Source organism: Sturnira hondurensis, unplaced genomic scaffold (assembly GCF_014824575.4).
Source record: "Sturnira hondurensis isolate 20B ecotype Veracruz unplaced genomic scaffold, ASM1482457v3 Scaffold0009719, whole genome shotgun sequence".
NCBI lineage: Eukaryota > Metazoa > Chordata > Mammalia > Chiroptera > Phyllostomidae > Sturnira > Sturnira hondurensis.
The window spans coordinates 18,097,453-18,118,952 of record NW_028082350.1 but is presented as its reverse complement, the minus strand read 5'-3'; the positions used below and the strand labels follow the sequence as shown (position 1 = coordinate 18,118,952).

The following is a 21,500-nucleotide window of genomic DNA, read 5'->3' as shown; positions in this document are numbered from 1 at the left end:
CTCAGTGGATTCAGCGCCCGGTCTGCGAACCAGAGCGTCTCTGGTTCGTTTCCCAGTCGGAGCCCATACCTGGTCTGTGGGCCAGGTTCCCAGTGGGGGGTGCTCCAGAGGCAACCACACATTCATGTTTCTCTCCCTCTTTATCTCCCTCCCCTTCAAACATCTTTAAAACACATAAGAAAGGGCACACATGTGCCTGGGGCAGACTGCACTCAGCTCTGTTTCCACCCACCCAGCTTGTTTGCCTCGAAAAATCGGTAAATTAATTGGGAGGTCCTTACCCTGCAAATGGTTTCACTCTGTGGCTAATCCCAGCAGTGAGCAATGATTCCACCAGTGAGCAATGATTGTAAACGCTATCCCCCTCCAAAAGAAAAAAAAACATGTTAAAAATAAAGAAATCATAGAACATAGGTGTGATGTATTGAAAGAATTGCTGTGGCCCTGGCTGGCATAGCTCAGTGGACTGAGTGTGGGCCTGTGAGTGAAAGGGCCGCTGGTTCGATTCCCAGTCAGGGCACATGCTTCGGCTGTCAAGTCAAGTCCCCAGTAGGGGACGTAGGAGAGGCAACCACACATTGATGTTTCTCCCTCCCCCTCTCTCTAATGTAAATAAATAAAATCTTTAAAAAATATTAAAAGTTGTTTTGTCAGAGATTATTTTGTTGCTATGGTACAATTTTCCTTCGGAGTCTGTTTGGAGCAATGGGCTGCGATTTGTGTCCATTGACTGAATGTTGGCTGTGTGTTGCATGGTGCTCAGCCTTCGTGATTCTGGGACACACCCTTCTCCTGCAGACGAGAGAGCGCTCACCAGAGGTTACATAACCTGTCCGAGGCCCTTCAGCCAGTGGGTGTGGGGTTAGGATTCAAAGCCAGGCTTGACTCCGAAGTCCTTGTAGAAAGCTGGGAAAAATTCCTTGGCAAGCAGAATAGGGAAACTGAGGCAGAGCTGCGCACACTGGCAGAGCGATTTACAGCCAGGTGCAGAGGGCGCCCGGCAGGGGGCAAAACTAGCCCTTCCTGCCAGAGGCAACCGCTCGGCCTCAGGTGTTTCAGCTCCAGGTAGCAGCAGAACCAGGTAGGAGATGCCTGGGTTGATCTGGACTAGCCCCATCGACTAATGACCTGCCGACCAACCAACCAGAGGATGCCACGCCCCTAAGAGGTCACACCTGGAGAGCTGCTGAATGCCCAATTGAGATCCACCCCTAAGATCTCCACCCTTAAAAGCTTTAAGTCAGAGGGGTGTCAAACTTATTTTCACTGGGGGCCACATCAGCCTCGCAGTTGCCTTCAAAGGGCCGAGTGTAACTTTAGGACTGTATAAACATAACTGCTCCGTAACTAGGGGCAAGGAGCTCGGCGCTGCCGCGGGGTAGAAACAAGATGCTAGGCCGGTTAAAACAAGGTGGAGGCCGGATTCGGCCCACGGGCCAGGTGTTTGCCACCTGTGCTCTGGGAGGAAGGACCAGCTAGCTCTCCCTCCTCCTCCCAGGAGCCTGCCTACACCTTTCCCCTCCCCTCCCCCACATGCCGGCACCCCTTAAGCTCTAAGGGACCCCGGAGACTTGCAACCAGGAGGGCAAAGGGCAGCAGCAGCTCCTCCCAGGCTGACCCCCTGAACCTGTTCCCAGGGCTCCCTGTTCTCTGACTTCCCGGTGAGCAGAGGCAGCCCCGCCTGGGCTCTCCTGTTGCTTCCTTTACGCGAGGCCCCGCCTTGTTTCACTGTCCCCAGTTTTAATAAATGTAGCCCCACAGTCACTCAGGCTCTGAAATCTTTCCTACGCGAAGTCGAGAACCACCCAGTACCTGCTGCCTGAGGCAGACCTGCCGCCCCGCGCCGCGTCCGGGGGCCCACTGCGCGGAGGGGAAAGCGGAGAGCCTTCCATTCCCTTTTTGGCTTCAGTTCCAAACCTTCAGGTTCTGGAAGGCGGGTTTTCTCACTGTGTCCAGGGCTGGGGCAGCAGGCCCGCGAGTGGGTACACACACTGCCCACGCCCTGCACACTCCGCTCGCATTCTCCATGCACCCCCCCCACGCCCCAACCTACCTGCACCCGGCTCACAGCTCTCCTTGTGCTCCCCTTGCAGGCCCCCCGCAACACAAGCCTCAGCTGCGGAAACCACGCGAGTGACACTCTGCCTGGGGTTCGTAGCTTCTTTTCCCCACGAAACCCGATTATATTGGCAGGATTTCCGACTAGTCCACAGGTTGTGAATCTTTTAGTGAATTATACCGACTCTGTGAGTCTAGCCCTCATTTCTGATAAACCGAGGTTCACAATTTCTTACTTTTCAGTCCTCACGCGAGGACAGGTTTCATTGATTTTAGAGAGAGATGGTGGGAGAGAGGGAGAGAGAAGAAAGGAGAAAGGGTAGGAAACGGAGGAGGAGGAGGTGGGCAGGGAGGGAGGAAGATGTCTGAGCAGTGTTTTCAGAGCAGTTTTTGTTGTTGTTCTTAGAAGAACACACACTAAAAAACACACAAATATCAGAGAAAGGAAATATGCACTTTAAAAGATGGGAAAACACAACTTTTTGTTTAAAGTTTGCAAATTCAATGTTTGGATTTTTCTGCCAATAAGATTAAATCAAAAGAGAGAATCTCGAATCAGTATATTTTATCAACTGCAGTTCAAGAGGGAGTATCAACTTTCTTTGCTTATTTAAAAGTTTGGGTGGCAAACACACTGCAATATATAGATGATGTATACAGAGTTGCACACTTGAAACTTATATTAGACAGTGTCACTCCAGTAAATTTAATAAAGTTTTCTGTGTAATCTTTCTACTCAAAGCTATAGAACACACCACACACTTCCCTTTTAAAATCTCTTATCGAAATGAAAATAACTACCCAAATTCTTTTGTTCTTACCATGAAAGAATAAGGAAATAGGAGGACTAGATGGCAAGGGATGCTCAGAACCTGTGGACAGTATTTCTTGAAAATTTCTACCTTATTACCGGGCAGTACCAAAATCGATTTTATGGAACACACTGTAAGAAAACACCTGAACCTTTGAGTGAACGGCAAAGAAACTCCCACAACGGTGTCTTCACAGTGGCCTTGTGTTGACCTTCCCAAAAGATCTTCACCTGAGCCATTTCCATTAAAACTATGTTCTTAGGGTCTTTTTATGAAAGTAAGATGTTAGGCTGTTTTCATATTTAGGTGTGCCTCTGTGTGTGTGTGTGTGTGTGTGTGTGTGTTGCTCGCCGTGAGTAGTTTCCGTCCAAATCACACTTTCCTAAGCCGAGGCAAAGTGGACGGCCGGAAGGTTTGCGTCCCACCCTTTGACAAGTGGTCAGTGAAGACACCTGCTGACCTGCTTCCATTGTTTTATTCTTGCCGGCATGGCCAGGAAAAAACGGGAGTTTTAAAGAACCGTGACACGCTTGTTTTCAAATTAATACTTACAGAAATTTCAAATTTGCAAAACATATGCATCTTTAAAAATATTTGTTTTCTTATTTAAAGACTAAATTGGTTTCTAAGTCAATACTAAATTAATATTTCAAAATAGTAGCAAGTCAAATTTACGACTTTTAAAATCTAAATGCCACTGTATTTTGCGTTATTATTGTTACTTTAACATTCCTCCATCTGGGGTTATTGTTATTTTTTAAAGATATTATTTTTGGAAGGGAAGAAGAGGGGGAAGAGAGGGAGAGAAACATCAATGTGTGGTTGCCTCTTGGGCGCCCCCTAATGGGGACCTGGCCTGCAACCCAGGCTTGTGCCCTGACTGGGAATCGAACTGGTGGCCCTTTGGTTTGCAGGCCGGAGCTCCGTCCACTGAGCCACACCAACCAGGGCTGGTACTTCCTATTCATGTAAGTCCTTGGGGGATCTGAGTGGTGGGTGACCCAGTGGAAGGGGACCACGACCTGCTCCAGCGATGTTCACCCTGTCATCTCATGGCACATAAACTAATTTCTCAAATTCTGTGGCACACCCCAAAATGTATTTTTTGCTGATCTGACCCAAAACAGGTACAGTTGTGACTCATTGGCTGCTGTCACTGTTTAACTGGACAATTGAGGGGAAAAGGGGTCCGTGGCCCTGGCTGAAGGGTCAGGTGTTGCGTGTGGTTGAAAGTCACCAGAATACTCTGTTCTTTACAGACTTCGAACGTGAGGTGTAGAGCCGCCCAAAAGAGGAACAGCAAGTGTGAGACAGTTTCCAGCGCTCTCCCTGCCCCAGGGGACCCTCCTGTTCTCATGGAGGGGACTCAGCAGACCAAACGCGTCTCCATGCCGCCAGCGGTCCGCTGCTCCTCCCCGGGCCGGATTTGTGCTCGCAGAACTTCTACCAGCCTTTCAAAGATGGCCAATCAGACTGCAGGCATTGGCCCTTTCTGACCACGATTTCTGCCTTTTGGTGAAAAAGCACATTTTCCAGGCAGAAACGGGAGCCTTGCCATGGAAGTTCACTCAGCCCAGTCCTTGGTTTTCTATGCGGTCCGAGGCATTACGAATTTCATGCTGAGATCCTAGAGGGACATGGTGCACCGGTTACTCAACGGGAGAGCCCATAGAGCAACCCTGTACCTGGCTCTCGGGTCGGAGAAGAATGTGACAGACGATGCTGGCTGCCACCGAGACCGTCTCTGGGTGACAGGTTTGCAGCAGAGGCTGGTTGGGGGGTTCCGGCAGCGCCCCGAGGCCAACTGCAGTGACGGACTGGCCGGGTGACGGTGCCGCTCTGAGGCCTGACCTCACGCGCCACCTGTGAACCTGCTCGTGTGTTCCGTCAAGGGCGTACCGGGAGCACTTCGGTTTGACGTGCCCGCTCAATCAACACGTTCCTCCTCCACACACCGATGTTCCTCACCGTCCCCTGTGGGTTCAACACTGAAGGACACACTCGTGCGGATGTGAACCCACCTCTGTGGCACCTCGGTGTCATCGACCTGACACCAGCCCTCGCAGCTCCCGTAAACATTGAGCACCAGTAAGGTGTAATACCGTGTGAGAACTCAGCACCATTTCTCACTTTACGCCAAATCAGAGCAGTCCCCATTCAACGGTCTCTCCCCTACGTAACCTGTTTTCTCTGGGTGAATCTAAAAGTAAATGAGCACGTGGAACAAGGAGGGTCTGATGAAGAAACTATTCCAACAAAAGTGAGTGAGTCCCTTGCCCTCCAACCTCCCTCCACTCCCTCCCCAGGGGCAGAAAGGGGGATCTGGGGGCCGCGTCGCCCTGGCCATGGTGCTTTGCTGCCTTCCCCTCGTGGAAAGCTCGTCACGATCACCAGCGTGTTTACTAGGCCCCCAGACCCCCAGATGAGCCTCTTCCAGGAATAAACTGTCACACAACCAGGAAACCATGTGACAACTGCACCTTCGCATGCATAAGGCGCACGAGCCTCTGGCACTTCTCGGAGGATCGCCAGCACCTGGGCCGAGCAGGGGACACGCGAGTCCCTCCCCCGCTGCCTGGGCTCTGCGTGCGCGTGGGTTCGGGGCTGTGCTGCCTGGGCAGGAGGGGGGATGCGGTCCGAGGTCCGAACTGTCCGCTGAGGTGTGAAAGCGCAGACAGGACTCAATCATGGTCTGTGAGCACAGCCGGCTCCTGGAGGCGGCTCAGGTGCACACGCCCTGGTCCCCTGCGCTTCCAGAAGCATTTGGGTTTCTAGTGTCTTAAGTCAGAGGCACTTGAGGAATGGGGCGCATGTCCCCGTGGCCATCACACCTCGGAGCTGTCGCTGTGGGGGCTGCTCTGCGGGGGCATCATGGGCTCCCTGCTGCTGCCCGAGCCCTGGGGGGCCTCCTTCCTCCGGGCCCTGCTCCGGCACAGCAGGGCGGCGGCGATGGCGCTGAGGCCCAGGGCCAGCAGCCCCACAGTGAGGCCACCTGTGACCACGGCCGGGCCGACCTCGGCGAGGGGACCGTGGGGCTCCCGCGGGGGGGCGCTGTGTGCAGGGACTCGTCCCTCGGGGACCTGCTTCTCGCGGGAGCGGTCCAGGGCGATGTGCTGGATGTCTGTCCCCCGGCCGTTTTCCACCCCGATCTCCCACACCAGTGGGGGGGTGCGCCGGGCCCTCCTCCGCCCCCCACTCGGGGCTGCTGCCACCAAGTGGTGCCGCCGCTCCACGCTCCTCTTGCCGATGCCGCCGTCTCTCGATCTCACCGTGTAGATGGCATGTATATACCACTCGCGGCCCACCGCGACCTGAAAGACACAACTCTGTTCGTCAGGAAAGCGGCAGCTGTGCAACCCGGTCCCGAGCGTCTCCAGGAGAAGCTGGCGGCTGAGGCAGTGGGCGCTGACTGGACTGGGCCTGTGGGCCTGGTCCACCGAGACCCATCGGTGCCGTGCGCCAAGGCCGAGGCGTTCTGGCCGGCGTTCTGCGCCACCATTAAGGGAGGAACCCCCTGTCGCCCTAGCATGTTTGCGCTGGGGAGAACTTCAGACCTCGGACATCCTCCCCGCCCACACACTCAGAAGTTAAGTGACATGACCCCTGTCGGCCACATGGCCAGTGAGCGGCAGGGGCAGGACTCGAACTCAGGCCTCCGGGGTCTGGGACTCGTTTCTGGGGCATCTTGCTGCACATTCACCCATACGACCAGAGGGGACTTCTCTTTTTCAGGACCAGTGGGAGGAAAGGAGTTTCTGACGGCTCCTGGGAGCCTGCAGGGTTTAGAAGGGGACAGATGCTTCGAGTTGACAGTAACAACAAAAACAAACACACGCACACTTCTTCCTAACAGATGTGCCTCCTTAAGATTCTCTCTTTAGCCCTGGCTGGTGTGGCTCAGTGGATTGAGTGCTGGCCTGTGAACCAAAGGGTTGCTGCTTCGATTCCCAGTCAGGGCACATTTCTGGGTTGTGGGGAAGGTCCGCAGGAGGGGGCGCAGGAGAGGCAACCACATACGGATGTTTTCTCTCTCTCTCAACCTCCTTCCTCCCCCTCTCTCCAAAAATAAATAAATAAAAAATTTAAAAAAAGATTCTCTTTTGGTTGAAGTCAACACGTTGCTCCAACCAATTCTGTCTGAACACTTTTCAGTAACTGTCCTAGAAAGTGCTGCTTCCCCAGGGACTCCGTGTGACCCCATCTCTGAATGTGTCCCCTCGGTCTGCTCCCTGGGCCCCTTTGCCCTGTCCACCCCTAGGTCGCAGTTTTCTATCTTGGATCACAAGGTCCTTGAGGGCAGGGATTCACGGTCCCTGCCTGGCTGTCTGAGCCCCACGGCTCCGACGAGACCCCTGTAACAGGATGGTCACCAGGGGTCAGCAGGCAGGAACTTCTGAGTAAGAAAAGCCGATTCCCCCATCAGACTGGGACTCCTGTGCTGAACGAGGGCCTTCGGCGCACACTGACTTAAAAAATACAGGTTAATACGAATGATAAGAACAGCTGGAGTTTGTGGGATGCATCCAGGGCCCGGCAGGGCTGGCTGTGATTGGCATGTGTCCCTCAATGCCAAATGCAATCTAGCTAGCCCTGCCGTGTGCCGCGTGCCGCGGAGCCGGCCGAGTGACCTGCGGGTGGTCCCGCTGCTACTGTAGGTGAGCTGGTCGCTGGCCCACCTGGAAGAGGGGCGTTGAGTCCACTTTGAATCCATCAGATCCCGGCTGGTTCACCAACAGGACAGCTTCGGGGTCATCCTCCGCCAGTTTGGCGTTGAACTGGACGTTTCCAAAACTGGTGGCCTGTGTCTCTGGCTGTGCTTTGTCCTTGAGGCAAAAAAGAAAAGGGGGGGGTTGCTGTGGGAAACGCCGCCTCCGGCAAGCTCCAGGTGTCATCCTGGCAGTTTGGTGAAAGGACAAATAACCACAGAATGTCGCTGTTCAGTTTCACCTGAAAAGATGCTATCGTAGGGAAGTTAAGAGGAAAATGCTTAACTTTGAATATGCACCTAGTTCATTGTTTGGGTTGAAGCCATTACCCCAATTAAAAACATTGAATTTTCCGTTACGGTCCATATTTGATGTTGTATCGGTTTCAGGTGTATGGCAGGGCGGCCAGACATTTATATCGCTCACAAAGTGACCCCCCGTGAGATGAGCGCCCACCTAACACCATGTGCAGTTAGGACAATATGACTGACCACACTCCCTGCGCTGCACCGAACACCTGAGACCGTTCTATAACCACCGATTTGTACTTCTCACTCCTCCGCTTTTTCACCGTTCCCCCCGACCCCCTCTTGTTTGGAGACCGTTAAATGTTCTCAGTATCTCCAAGTTTCCCTGTTTCCTCCACGTTCTCACCAGCACCTGTTGTTGGCGCATCCACTGATAACGGCCATCCTGACAGGCGTGAGGTGGTATCTCACTGCCATTTTAATTTGCATCTCTCTGATGGTTAGTGACATTGAGCATCTTTTAATGTTTATTGGACACCTGCATCTCCTCTTTAGAGAAGTGTCTACTCAGGTCCTTTGGCCATTTTTGAAAAAATGTCGGTGAGCTGGGTGGGGCTAGTGGTGTCAGTGGGCCCCGCCCACAGTTGCTGGCCCCGCCCCACACCTGCTGGCTGTGCGTGGGACGCCTTGGCGAAGGGACAATGACGCCCACTGGCACTTCAGTCTCGGAAAGTTCTGTCTCTCCAGTCCCCGTCCTGCAGCGACGCAATTCCCACATGTCCCTGTCCCTTCACTGGAGCTTCAGGGGGATGTGAGCAAGGAAGTCTGCGCGTGGGCCCTTTGAAGGGACACCTCGTGGGGGGCCTGACAGGAATCCCTGCTGACGTCACAGCCTCCTGCTGTGGGGGCCCCTCCTTTTAATACTGGGGCTTGGAGCTGCTGGTCCTCGTGTGGGGTGGGTACCCCTTTCTTTTCTGGGGAGCCCTGGACAGCCAAGGTACCCTTCCCTATTCTTCACTTTGCAGGATGACGCTGAACCCGCTGAACCACGCCGGCCAGGGCGCCTCCCCTGTCCTTAACCATTGCCCTGGTGTGGGACCAGCTGGCTCTGTCTCCCTGCCCCTCCTGCCAGCCTCCCTGTGGCTCCTTCCTGCGCCCTCAGTGGCAGGAGCTTTGTTCAGCTGCCGCCCTGGTGGTTCTGCAGGCCGGCAGTTCTACGCTGCAGTCGCAGGAGGAGGCATGCCCCCGAGTCCTGGCAGAGTGCACACTCACCACGATCTTGAATCGGTGCAGGAGCGAGGCCGAGTCGGCCAGGCAGCCGTACTCTTCGTCCCTCGGGCTGTACTTGGGGACGTAGCCGTCGGCCCCGGCGCACAGGAACACCTTCTCCACGTTGCAGCGGAAGGAGTCGCCCAGGTTCTGGACGGGGTCCACCATGACGCGGCCGTAGATGACGTCACCTGGCCCAGAGGCGCAGGGGCGTCACCCTGGGGGTTGTGGGGAAGCGGGTCACCCCGACCCTGGGAGCAATTTCTGACGACACTGAGGACCCTAGAGAGAACTTCCTTCTCTTCTCAGGGTGGTGTCAAGTGTCAAAGACTTTTTATTGTCCTTCCCGGATCTGGGTCACACCCGGGCCTTTGGTGTGGCCGAGCTGCCGAATGGCCACAGGGGCCAGAAGGTCTGTTGGCTCTCGAGTGACCAGCCAGCCACGGCAATGACCTCATGTCTTGGCTATACCTTAATCTCTGTATTGGCTCGTGTGGTAAAGGGTAGTTTACACAAATAAATTAGTTGGCAAGATGCAGACTAATACATTATAGGCCAACACTAAAAAAAATTAGCAAAAAGCTGAATGAACTTCATCTGACTGTGAAGGAGGGTTTAAAGACACTTCCTGCTGAACTCCGACCTGAGGTGCGGGATACTTGGCCAGGGGCCGCGTGGGAAAGCTGGCCCCTGCGGTGCTGATAACCCCATGTGGCTGCAGCATTCGAGTGTGTAAAACTCGAAAATACAGTCAAGGAAAAAAAAAACAAACTTGCTCCAAAAACCACAGAGGTAAGGAAAACAGAGATTCCCGCCTCCAGACACAAAATCACCCAGGGACCCACGGTGACAGAAGCCCAGGTGTAGTCTCAAAACCGTACAAGAGGGTACAGGGTTCCCCGTCAAACACAACCCCAGCAACGCGAAGCGGGGATGTGACGTGTGAGACCCAGTGCGGGCCTCCCGTCTGCAAAGTGATACCTTCAGCAAACGCCACGTCGCCCTCCTGCCCGAACCCCATGGACCCGTCAGACAGCCACAGGCTCTTCTTGGAGAACAGGTGCATTTGGGTGTTCAAGCTGAACTCCGCCGCCACGGGGTCGCTGACCTGAAACCCAGGGTAAAGGCCCTCTTACGTGCCGTTGGTGGTTCGGGGCATGCACGCGCACCGCGCATAGAGCCGCACCCTGGCTGCACGTGGACGCGTAAAACACTAAACACCCGAACCAACTCAGGGAACTGTGACGTCGGCTTTGTCCTCCCTGAGGCGGCCGGACCGGCCAGGTGACGCTTTCCCCCGAAAGGACACCAAAGAGCTCCGCCTGAGCCACCCCCACTGGCTTCTCGGGGCCCTGCGGGGCCTTGCGACGTCCCGGTCTGTGGCGGGCCGACGTTTAGTGGGAAGCCTTGGACACCGGGTGCGGCCATGTTTCTCCGAATACACGGCAATTAGGTACTTTGAGGTGGCGCGAACCACAGGGTATTTATTCTTCGTGAAGACGAACAGAAGAACTCTGGGGACAACTGCCCGGTCTGCAGGGCAGCAAACTCCGGGGAGAGAGAAGGAAAAAACAGCCCTTTCTACTCCTGCATTACGGGCTGCACAGGCTGAGCTCCGTGGGCGGAGGACAATTCTTTCTCTCTTCCTCCCTCCCTCCCTCTCTGACTTCCTTCCTTCCTCCCAGGATAGAGGAATTCAAGTCCTTGTGTGAGTTTTTTAAACAGATACAAGTAAACCAAACAAATAACAAAGCAGGATTGTACAAGTCGCAGGAAAACAATTCTGGGAGACACACCTGCTGGAATCGGATGTCAAGGTCAAAGGTGACAGGCTCTCTGGGGCTGCAGGTGACGGGTAGGTGGTACCCCTGATGCGACGGAGCAGTGCAGGGCAGCAGCGTCACCGCGTAGCTGCCCGAGTAGTCCCGCACCTGTGGGGGCAGGGGGACATGGAGGAATCGGTGGCGTGGTCAGAGGCCCCCGGAGAGGAGGGCCGGGGAGAGGTGCGGCCACTCACCGCGAGGTCGGACACAAAGCTCCATTCCTGGGCTGGCTGGCTGAAGGTTGGCTCACTCCGTAGGAGGCGTAGAGAGAACGTCAGGCCTGGGTGATCGGCCGACGTGACCACGGAGCTGGTGAGGGAGGCTGGACAGGTGCCGGGGACAACCACGGCGTGGAGGTTAAAGACATTGTGTGAGGGTTGGGAGTCTCACAAGTGCTTCCTGATACATTGTCTCCTTTTATTCACATTGTGAACCTACACAGTAGCAGGGCTGCGGCAGCAATTTGTGGAGAGAGAGAAACCGTGTAACTCTCTCCCAAGTCCCCACAGCGGGATCCTGCGCCTTCGGGCCCCTAACTCGGTGCTTCTCCCACTGTGCAATCTGCCCAACGACAACTGTGCAGAGAAGCAGAAAGGCTCAAAGAGTTCCAGGCTACCGTCCGGGGGGGGCAGAGCCCGAGGGGAAGGCGGTTGGTTAGCCGAACTCCCATCTACGTCGCCCACCCAGCTGGGCAAACCCAGTCACATGCGGAACCTGTTTTTACGCAGACTGCCCGCATTCATGTCCAGACAGAGATTGCGTTTATTAGGAAGGTAGATGTGTGGACAGGAACTGTAAAGGCTATGCAACCCTCATTTTCCAGAACTGAGAATTGCAATAAAAAATGTTTTTTTGGTTCTGTACTTCTTGTAGTTCCGTCTCATAAAAGTACAAGGGACACATTTTCTGTTCCTGAATGTCCAGCCCTGTTCCCTCCTGGGCTGAGCGCTTCCCTCCATCCCCGAAAAACAAGGACAGAGAAGGCTGCCAGTGAACGATTTTCCCGCCAATTCTGCGTCTACGCAGAATTGGGCCCATCAGTCAAATATGCAAACTGTTTCAGTAACACAGAGAGTCAACAAATTGTTTTGTGTGAAATGTCCTTTCTGTTAAGTGAGGCTCTGAGCTGGGATGTTAGCAAATCACAGCCCATCCATTAGTTACATCACACAGCCAATAATCACAGGTGATTAGTTAACAGGTCTGAAACTTGAGGACAGAGACCTGCTGCTTCTGGCCCTATCCGAGCTGTCCTGCGGTACCTGGATAGCCGTTGTGAGCACAGAAGTTCTTGCTGAACAAACAAATTGAAATCTGATTATTTTTGTGCAATGGAATTGGAGTGTGCTCTTTATCTAAGGAAAACGTCACCTAAAATAAGCTTGTTGGGGTTTCCTTTTCAATTTACTGCAAGCATTTTGTATTTTCTCTGAAAGTCTACACAGACGATAATGATGTTGCAGATGTGAGATGCAGCTGCTTCGTGAACGAGCCTTCACGCAGACACAGGCACTTCAGCCCTGCAAGGCGGGGCCGCCAGGCTCCTGAGGAAGCCCCCTGAAGTGTGCGTGGAGGCGGGAAGACCCTCCCTGGGGCCCGGGCGGTGGCTGCGAGTGAGGCGAGGGCCTTACCTGGGTGTGACGGCACGAACAAGCCGTGGAACTGAGCCTCCGTCTTGAAGTTCACGACCAAGCAGCCGTCCTCACCGATGCGCATGCTGGTTGGATGCAGAGAACCTGCAAGGGGACCGCGCACAAGAGTGGAGAGGTCGGTGCCCAGGGACTGCGTATTACCGGGTTCCTTCCAAAACCGAGTTCGCGCCCCCCTCATCTCTGAGCGTTCCAGCCAAAGGGCACTCTCAGAAGCCTTCCGAGTGATGGGAGAGAAAGAAGGCAAAATACGGCCTTAAATTATGTCGAATAATTTGGAATAATCGCTTAGGATGAACGCAGTACCTGACACATGGCTTTCAGGTGCTTCTCACTGGTGTCAGGCAGCAGATCTGAGACAGAAGGGTGGACGGTACTTTCCCTCCGGCTCATAAAAAGTCACGGGGGCAGGGTGCTCAGACCCCCACGGACACCCCCCCGCCCCTTGCAGACCCAGAGTGGCGGGCAGTGCCAGCCCGGAGAGGGAAGCGCTCCCTCTTCAGCGGACCCACCAGCTTCATAACCAGGACTGCGCGTCACAGGGTTCTAACACAGAGACGAAACTGAAGTCCCGCAGAGGCCGATGGGTCCCCACAGTCAAGACGTTCCCACCATCGTTCCAAAATGCACTGCTAAAGCGTCATAGACCCAAGGGGCTGGACAGCAGAAAGGGCCCTGGAAGCCCAGCCCACCTCTCCGGCGAGGGTCAGCACCACAGTCAAGGCCGAAAAGCTGGTTACCGCAGGCCCAGGACTTAAAAACCTGCCTCCTGTTCCCAGAATCAAAGGTGCGGAACGTTTTCTCTTGGGCCACGTCTTTGCTCAACCAGAACTTCCGCTGCCCATTTTTCCAGAACCCAGGGAATCGCGCAGACTGGGCTGTGTGGTTCCCTTCACCGGGTCTCCTCGGGCGGACAGAGTTAGGGAACACGCAACGTGGGTGTTGCACCGAACGGTCACGTGGCACACAAAGCTTGAGCCCCCGACAAGATGCTTACTCACGACAAAAATAGTTATCTGCCCTAGAAGTTGCTGCTACTGCTTTCAGCTGCTACTGCTTTCAGCTGCTGTCAAAAATGCCTCTTGAGCCGTGTGCCCGGGTGCATACCCCACCTTGGAGCTCGGCCCCCGGAGGGCTGCCGACGCCGTCGTCCCACAGGATGGCCGTGTCGTACACGAACGTCAGCCGCAGCTCGGCCTTCAGGTCGAAGTGCTGCCAGCCCCCTGCCCCGGTGGGGGAGTGGAACAGGTAGGATACGAACAGCGGGACCCGCAGCGTCACGTAGGACTGCACCAGGTTTAGGACCTGAAACGGGGAATTGCAGCCGTCAGCGCGGTCCGTGCCGCTCACCCTGCGGGCCGCCCTGTGTACCAGCTGCCTTCTGCTTTGGCCAGCGGCAGGTGCCGGGGCACCTCTGGGAAAGAGCGACAGCATCCCCCCCCCCCCCAAAAAAAAAAAGAGAGAGAGAGCACGTCAGTTCTGAAGCCAGGAGAGAGCTGTTGCTGTGCCAGCTTCCTGTGCTACATGGAATGCGCAGTGGCCGCCACCCGTCCTTTTAGTTCCATGTCGGCTTTGTGACACAGGTCACACGCCCCACAACACCCTTCGGGCGGACAAATCGATGGCATTCCATGCGTTCGGGGAGTCGTGTGACTTTTGCCACTAACCACTGGGGCAGTCTCACCACCTCCGAAAGGAAGAGGAACCGCTTCCTCGTTAGCAGCCAGTCCCGTAACGAACGCCCCCCACCTGCACGGGCGGGGACCCCCCGCTGACCCTCGGTCTCTGTGGGTTCGCCTGTTCTGGACGTTCCTTGCAGAGGGAACCACAGAACACGGGGTCTTTTGTGACAGCCTCTTTCTCTGAGCACAGTTTTCAACGCGCGTCCGCGTGGTAGCCTGTTCCAATCCTTTTCTTACTGAACAGCGCCCTACTGTGTGCACGCACCGTGTTTTTATCAATCCACTCATCAGCCAGTGGCTGTCTGGTTTTTTTCCCAGTCTCGGACTGCTGTGAATCCTACTGTTCCCAAGTACTTTTACATTATTATATAGATTGTGAGAACGCAGGAAAGACCTGGCAGCGAATATAATTAGCTGAAATGAAGTATCTGGCTTCAAATGTTATGCTTTCCTCTTGTAGGTATTCTGCTGGTGGACTGGGGGGTGCGGGGGAGAATAAAGTAGTACTTGTTTGCTGGGCAGCTACCACATTTCGGGGATTGCGTTAGGTTCGTATAAAAGTTACACAGTACTTTCGCCCTCCCCCATACTCATTTGTGCATGTGGACGACTGGGTGAATGGGTGGGTGGAGGGCGGCAGAAAAGGAGGCGGAGAGAAATGCAGAGAAGCTGGTCTGCAGGCGCAGGGCAGCCACAGCCGCCTCCCGCCACACCTCCCAGGTCCCTTCCGCTCGCTGGCCCGTCCAGCGCTCCTTCCACCCGCACCTGCTCAGCGACCGACTGCAGCCCAGACGCGGCGCCCGCACCTGCCCATCGGTTCCGACGGAGCCCCCGCAGTCAGCCAGCAGCTCTGACATGTCGTAGTAGCTCACGAACTCCCAGAGGCAGGCCTCCAGGTTCAGGTTGCGGTAGAAGCGCAGGGTGCTAGCCCCCCGCAGGGACGCGCTGTACTGGTAAGGATACGTCTCTCCGACCACCTCGGGGTTTTTCGTGGCGTTGGTCAGAAACCCGTGGTGGGTCTTGACCTCGGTGTAATCCAGGAGGGTGGAGCACCTGTGGTTCGCCGCCCTCGTGCCGTCGGGGCTCAGGGTGAGCTCGAAGCTGGAGAGCTCTTTCGTGGAGATCACAGGGAGCAGGCCTGCGGGAGAGTGCAATCGGCGTCACCCTTCCTGCCCTGGGTGGAGGGCGCGTCCTTGTCCCGGCGCCTCTCGAGGAGTCTTAGTGGGGCCCGCAGAGCAGTGGCCCTCAGAGGGCTGCCCTGGGACTCGGGGCTCCTGGGAGTGCTTGGGAGAGCGGTGACATAAAGCTACTGTCATGAGGACACTGAGACATCCCTCGACCCCTCCACCCTTGTGCTTGGCGACTGTAGGCCTGGTTTTGTCCAGGTGGGTTTGTCCTCAGCTCTTTCCACCTGGGGTCACACGTCCAAGGTCAACCCTAGACAAGTGGTCGGTTGTGACCCCAGTGTGGTGCTGTAAAGAGGGGTAGATTCCGGTCAGCCTAGGCCCCGCCCCAACACACACGGGTTCGGGTTCGTAAAGAACAGATAAAGCTTTCCATGGCGGAAGCGCGATTCCACCTTGTAACTCCTGTCTCCTCTCCCTCAGCTACTTAAAACGTCACACACAGCCAAGTAACAGCGAACAATTTTCTTCCGGTGTAAAGTGGGTCGAGCAGAACACAACCTGAAAATGTCCTCGGTGTTTGGGGCAAAATGCGCGCCAAGCGCGGGCGTTATTGGCTCACTGATTCCGCCCACCCTCCCCACCTGGAGAAAAGGAGCACCCAGTGTAATCCCGTTAGCTGCATTTTTAATTTTACTTTGGGGCGGGGGCTTCTCAAACCACAGCTGTGAAACAGCAAAGACGCGTTGAGGACCGGGGCTGTCCCAAAACACTTTGCGGCAAGTGCAAGTTCAAGAGTTTCGAAGGCCCGTTGGTGCTCGTTCGTGAAAGCCAGCACATGGCCAAGGCTTTGCTCCACCGTGTTTGGACATGAGTCACATCGATAAAATTTTAGAGAATGCTTAAATTGTCTGATTTTAAAAAAACGGGCAGCCAGAAAGCAGAAACGTTGGACGAGGCAGAAAGGCCTGAAGTCCAAGCAGAGTGAGTGCTCGCTGCCTGCTCGGCTGTTTAGGGGCATCAGTGAAACGAACCGGCCGACTCGGAGCCAGATCCCGTCCCGGATTTGTGCACCCCAGGTACCCACCGTCTGTGTGCGGCATGGTCACTGTGAGCTGCACGAGGTTCGCGTGCTCGGGGTCTTCGGCGCCCACGTAGCGCAGCTTTGCGGAGAATGGCTCCGCCCCCACTGTCCCGGGCACCCGGGGCTGACAAAGGCCTGAAACGGGACATACTTGTGTTAAAAGTAGTGGACAACACAAAGGATAGTTTTAAAATGGGCACTACTCTTTCTCTACGTTCTTTAATATTCTCTCTGGACTGAGGTGTTGCTGAGTGGGCAGACAGTGCTAAGGAGCAGAAGACCACTGTATGAGAAGTGCTCATTTCTCGACATTTTGGGTATTTTAGGAAGTTTGAGGAAAAAATAGTTGTTCAATATGACTTAATATGTACCAAACAGTCTAGGTCGTGAGTGTGTTCCCTAAATCATTCTAACATAAAGTATAAAAAGACACAGTGAGAGTGATGGAAAGTCAACAGAAAAAAAGTATAATTTCAGTGAATTTGATGTGTACTCTAGAATAATATACTTATCACTAGTCATAAAATATACTTATTTATAAGCTGATAAAACCAGACATGCGCTCATTTTTAAAACAAAAACTCAAGTCTCTTTACAATCAGTAAAGTGCATAGTATTCTCTATACATGTAATTTCTTACAGTGTTTTATCAAGTGTGACTCATTACCATTCTCTCTCTCCCCCACACCCTGTGACCCTCAAGAATTTGGATGTGTTTGCTTTGAAAGAATTTTGATGATGTTTTCATTTTCATGTCATGGAAGAGACCAAGATATTAAATTATAATGTCAAGACATTTAGGAATACATAATTTCCTTTCTAGCTGCACAGAGAACCCAGGAACCAGGTACTCATTTGGACAGGAATGAAATCAGAGGCAGGCCTCGGCACCTGGGCTATCTGTTTTATTATCAGGAGGGCCCCTTCTAAAGCATTATTTTTTTTTAAAACCTCACCTAAGCACCTGCCTATTGATTTCAGAGAGGGGGATGGCAGGGAGAACAAGAGGAGGAGAGACACTGATTGGCTGCCTCTTGTCCCTGTCCGGAGCGGGGATCAAACCCATGACCATCTGGGTTACGGATGACACTCCAACACACCAAGCCACAGCGTCCAGGGCCATTTATTTTCTTAATTGCAGCATAAAGCACTTACATGCTAGACACAACTCTGGCGTACGACAGGCGATTTAAAAGTGTGGAATGAATAAATTTTTGCTAATGAATACTTTTTAAAAATGATGACATTTTTAAGTCCTTAGAGAGCGTATTACGGAACTCAGGGGGCGTTTGGAAGACTTGGTAGCCAGAAATCAGACATGTACGGGGGCCCTTCCGAGGAGACAGCCCGCCTCACCTCCCTCTCTGCGGACGGTCACGGCGGGGCTCAGCAGCTCCAGGCCCTCGCTGCCGTCTGCGCTCACCGCGCGGGCCGCACACTGCAGCCTGGAGCCGGGCTGGAAGTAGATGGAGTCCAAGGTGATCGTCTTAGTCGACGTGAAGTAGGTGTCGAAGTCCACTTCTCGCAGGGGGCTGGCCACGCCGTCGGCGCCCACGGGCGCGCTGGCCAGCCACCGGTAGAGGGTCAGCGTGTCATTGATGTCCTCACTCGCGCAGATGGAGGCCGTTTGGTCGTAGTCGGGGTACTTCGGGTTGCAGGCCTGGGGGACACAGAGGACGGGGCGGCCTTCGTGTGTTCACTCCGGCTGGGGTAGCCTTTGTGAGCCCTGACCCTGCACTTGAAGCTGCCGGAGGCCGGTTTCCGCTGTGACTTGAGGAAAGTGCGTGTTCTGCGCTTCCTCACCCCGGGACCCTCCGAGTCGCCGTTGTGACGGAGGGAGGGGGAGTCTCTGTCCCTCCCCTGACCTTCCTTTGCCCCCCTCCCCTCCTGTCTCTCGTCTTGCCGCCCACACCGGAGGGTCAGCGAACCCGGTCGATTCTTCTTCCACAACCTTCCTTCCATTGCTCCCTCCCGCCTCCCCCATTCGGGCCTTCCTCCCGGAGTGTGCACCGGAGTGTGCACCGCTAGCTGCTGGAACACGCTCCTGTGCCCACCCGCTCTGCTCCTCTGCGCAGGCGCGCCGGCCCCCGACACCCCCAGCGCAGCCTCCCGTGCCTCTCCGCACCTCGGCTCCAGGCTCCAATTTTGGGCCTGTTAATCCAACGCACATTTACTGTGAGCCTGTTGCGTGTGGGTCCTTACCCAGGGCTGTTCTGATAGGAAAGCGAAGAGGCCCCGGTGTCTGCTCACGAGCAGCTCCTCGTTTAGAGCAGGCGAACAGAAGTGTGATGCTGCCCTTTGGGGATGTTCTTCCAGACGCGGCTGGTGGTGCAGCCGCTTCAGCCCGAGGTGGCGCTCCCCGGGGGCACCCTCAGCCCGCCCTCGCACACGGGGACATTCCCGCCTGGTCCTACGCGAACAGTGCTCGCACACTTTTCTCCTTTTTGTCTTTCTACTCCCTGGAGTGCGGAGTTCCACCCTCACTCACTGTTCCCTCGGGGACAGACTGCGACAGCGTGTGAGGACACGCTGTGAGACCCTGTGACAACACGTGATGGCATGCTGTGATGCTATGACATGTGATGACACGCTGTGATACTGAGATGACACCCTATGACCGGAGACAACACAGGATGACACACCGTGACGCCCAGATAACACGTGATGACACACGGTGACAACATACAACACCACACTGACACTCAGCTAACACACGATGGCATGCTGTGACACAGACATGTGATGGCACTGAGATGACACGTGACAACCCACTGTGAGACCCCAAGTCAGTGCGTGATGGCACTGGCACTGTGACCCTGTGACAACACACGATGGCACGCCGTGCACACACCAGTCGGGGAGCCTTCTGGGGACCGAGGAGGGACGAGGGGCCGCCCCTGGCCGGCGCTCTGCCGGCCTCCCCGAAGTCGGAGTTGAGCCGTCTTCCCCACGTCACTTCGAGCCGAAGCCGCCGCTGCACTGGTGAGGCTGTGGCGACGGAAACCCCGGCGACCCGCACCTGCCCCACGCCCTGCTCACCGTGACGCAGACCACAGGGTAGCCTGACGCGGGGCCGGCGCCGTCCTGGGCTCCGGAGGTGTCGTCGTACGTCAGCAAGGACACCACTCGGGGGACTGAAGGAAAGGTGACGTCTGCCATGCTGTTCACCTCTTCTATGTACACAATGGCTTTGGTCACCTGCCGGAGGGGAACTGTGACCAGGGGGACCCTGGACTCTGGGCGCATCGGCCACACAGAGCGATGCCCTGAGGCCTGGCAAGGCCATGGCTTCATCGGGACAGAGGGAAGGGCTGCCATGGGGTGACGGGCTCTCTGCTGTCTGTGCCCCAGGCCCTGGCCCTGTGGCCGTGTCTGCTGGCACCAGGGGAGTGTCCCTGAGCCCAGGGCAGCCCAGGGCAGCCCAGGTTGGCCTGTGGCCCACGAGGAACTGGGGCTCTAACTGTCTCCCTGGATTGGAGGAGAGCAGCTCACTCTGGGCTCGGGTTGTGAGCTAACGACCCACAAACAAGTCGGTGAGTGGGTGGCAGGAGGGAGAGCACAGACGCCCGAGAGAGGTGGGCTCCGGAGGTCGTGGGGGCTGCACGGCTGTGGGTGGGCAGTGGCTGTGGGAGGCACTGGGCCCCGACAGGGCAGGAACCTCGGGCCACAGGCCTCCAGTCAGGGGACCGGAGCCCCTGGTGGGTCAGTGCCCCTAGCTCCTGAGTGATCTCCCAGGGCCCGACAGGCGTCGTCTCCAGACCCGGATTTATAGGCGTATCCTTAGACGAAACTCTTCATACTGGACGTGATTCAAGTGCGTCTCTATGCCTTTACTTTTATGCTCCATAGAAATAACAATTCATTTGTTATTTTTATGGAGTAAGACTCATTTTCATGTGATCAAGGCTCAAAAAAAAAAGACTTTCTGCCCATCCTTGAATTTCAAATACGAGTTCAAGGAAGAGCAAGGCACTGCAGCAGAAACACCACCAGGCAGTAAAAATCAGGCAACGATAATCAATACCTCGGGGAGAAAAATCTCCCTGATTTGATGTCCTACTAACAGTGAAAGAAATACTAGAAGAAATAGAGTAAATTTAAGTACAGATACTAACACAACAGTCTGTTCCTAAAATTATTTAGGTTTAAAAACTAATTTAGGTGTAAAGGTAGAAAATCTGTGGAAATTATGTTCATCTGGAAGAAGATCTGGTTGCTGATATGATATGAATTAAATTCACAGAGAACGTTCTGGTCACTGCGGCTCTGGACACGGATTTAACAAAGCAAGGTCGACAAGGTGGCATTCGGGGATTAGCCAGCTCCCTCTCAGGTGAAGACATGAGTTTTCTCAGCTGTGGCCGAGGGGGTGCTTTCTCTCCAGAGATGACTCCTTGCCCACCCCCAAGCTGGGGACCTGGCTCACAACCCGCACATGTGCCCTGAGTGGGAACCAAACCCGTGACCTTTTGGTTTGCAGGCCGGTGCTCACTCCACTGAGCCACACCAGCCAGGGCTTCCAGAGATGAATCCTAAACCCTGTTGTTCCCAACTGACCTGGGGAGGGGAAGGGGACACATGCAGGGCTCAGGGACTCCAGTCCTTGAGTTTCTACAAATAGGAGTTTTTAAAGAAAGGCAGGAATTTCTTGATTATAACCCAATAGGAGCAAAATTGATTTAGGAGTCAGGAAAGGCAATGTGCATCTTTGGATGCGAGCTTGTGTAGAGGCCTTCATTGAGCCTCGTGCGAGGCTCAGAGGTGGCTGCCCGTGTGAACCGCTGGCTGTGAGTTCACACCTGCACTGGACGGCTCACCTGCATCCCTGCAAATTCACACCCGCATTGGACTGCTCACCTGCATCCCTGCAAATTCACACCTGCATCGGCTTGCTCACCTGCATCCCTGCAAATGCACACCTGCACTGGACGGCTCACCTGCATCCCTGCAAATTCACACCTGCACTGGACTGCTCACCTGCATCCCTGCAAATTCACACCTGCATCGGCTTGCTCACCTGCATCCCTGCAAATTCACACCTGCAC

At 54.9% G+C, this 21,500-nt stretch overlaps 1 protein-coding gene across 2 annotated transcripts in view; it reads right to left on the bottom strand.

Moving 5' to 3' along the window:
- Positions 1–3,979: 3,979 nt before the first annotated feature.
- The window catches only part of FREM2 (FRAS1 related extracellular matrix 2), a 101,829-nt gene continuing 84,308 nt past the window's right edge, over positions 3,980–21,500 (bottom strand). Inside the window, exons 13-24 of one of the 2 annotated variants that reach the window (XM_037057689.1) lie at positions 19,495–19,653; positions 17,812–18,115; positions 16,459–16,590; positions 15,054–15,385; positions 13,678–13,870; positions 12,548–12,652; positions 11,111–11,238; positions 10,890–11,024; positions 10,075–10,201; positions 9,097–9,284; positions 7,547–7,693; positions 3,980–6,181 (exon numbers count right to left, since the gene is read on the bottom strand). In XM_037057689.1, the coding sequence (XP_036913584.1) occupies positions 5,696–6,181; positions 7,547–7,693; positions 9,097–9,284; positions 10,075–10,201; positions 10,890–11,024; positions 11,111–11,238; positions 12,548–12,652; positions 13,678–13,870; positions 15,054–15,385; positions 16,459–16,590; positions 17,812–18,115; positions 19,495–19,653 (2,436 nt within the window). In that variant the 3' untranslated portion in view covers positions 3,980–5,695. The remainder of the gene's footprint in view (positions 6,182–7,546; positions 7,694–9,096; positions 9,285–10,074; positions 10,202–10,889; positions 11,025–11,110; positions 11,239–12,547; positions 12,653–13,677; positions 13,871–15,053; positions 15,386–16,458; positions 16,591–17,811; positions 18,116–19,494; positions 19,654–21,500) is intronic. The other variant, XM_037057690.1, reaches the window with a different exon arrangement.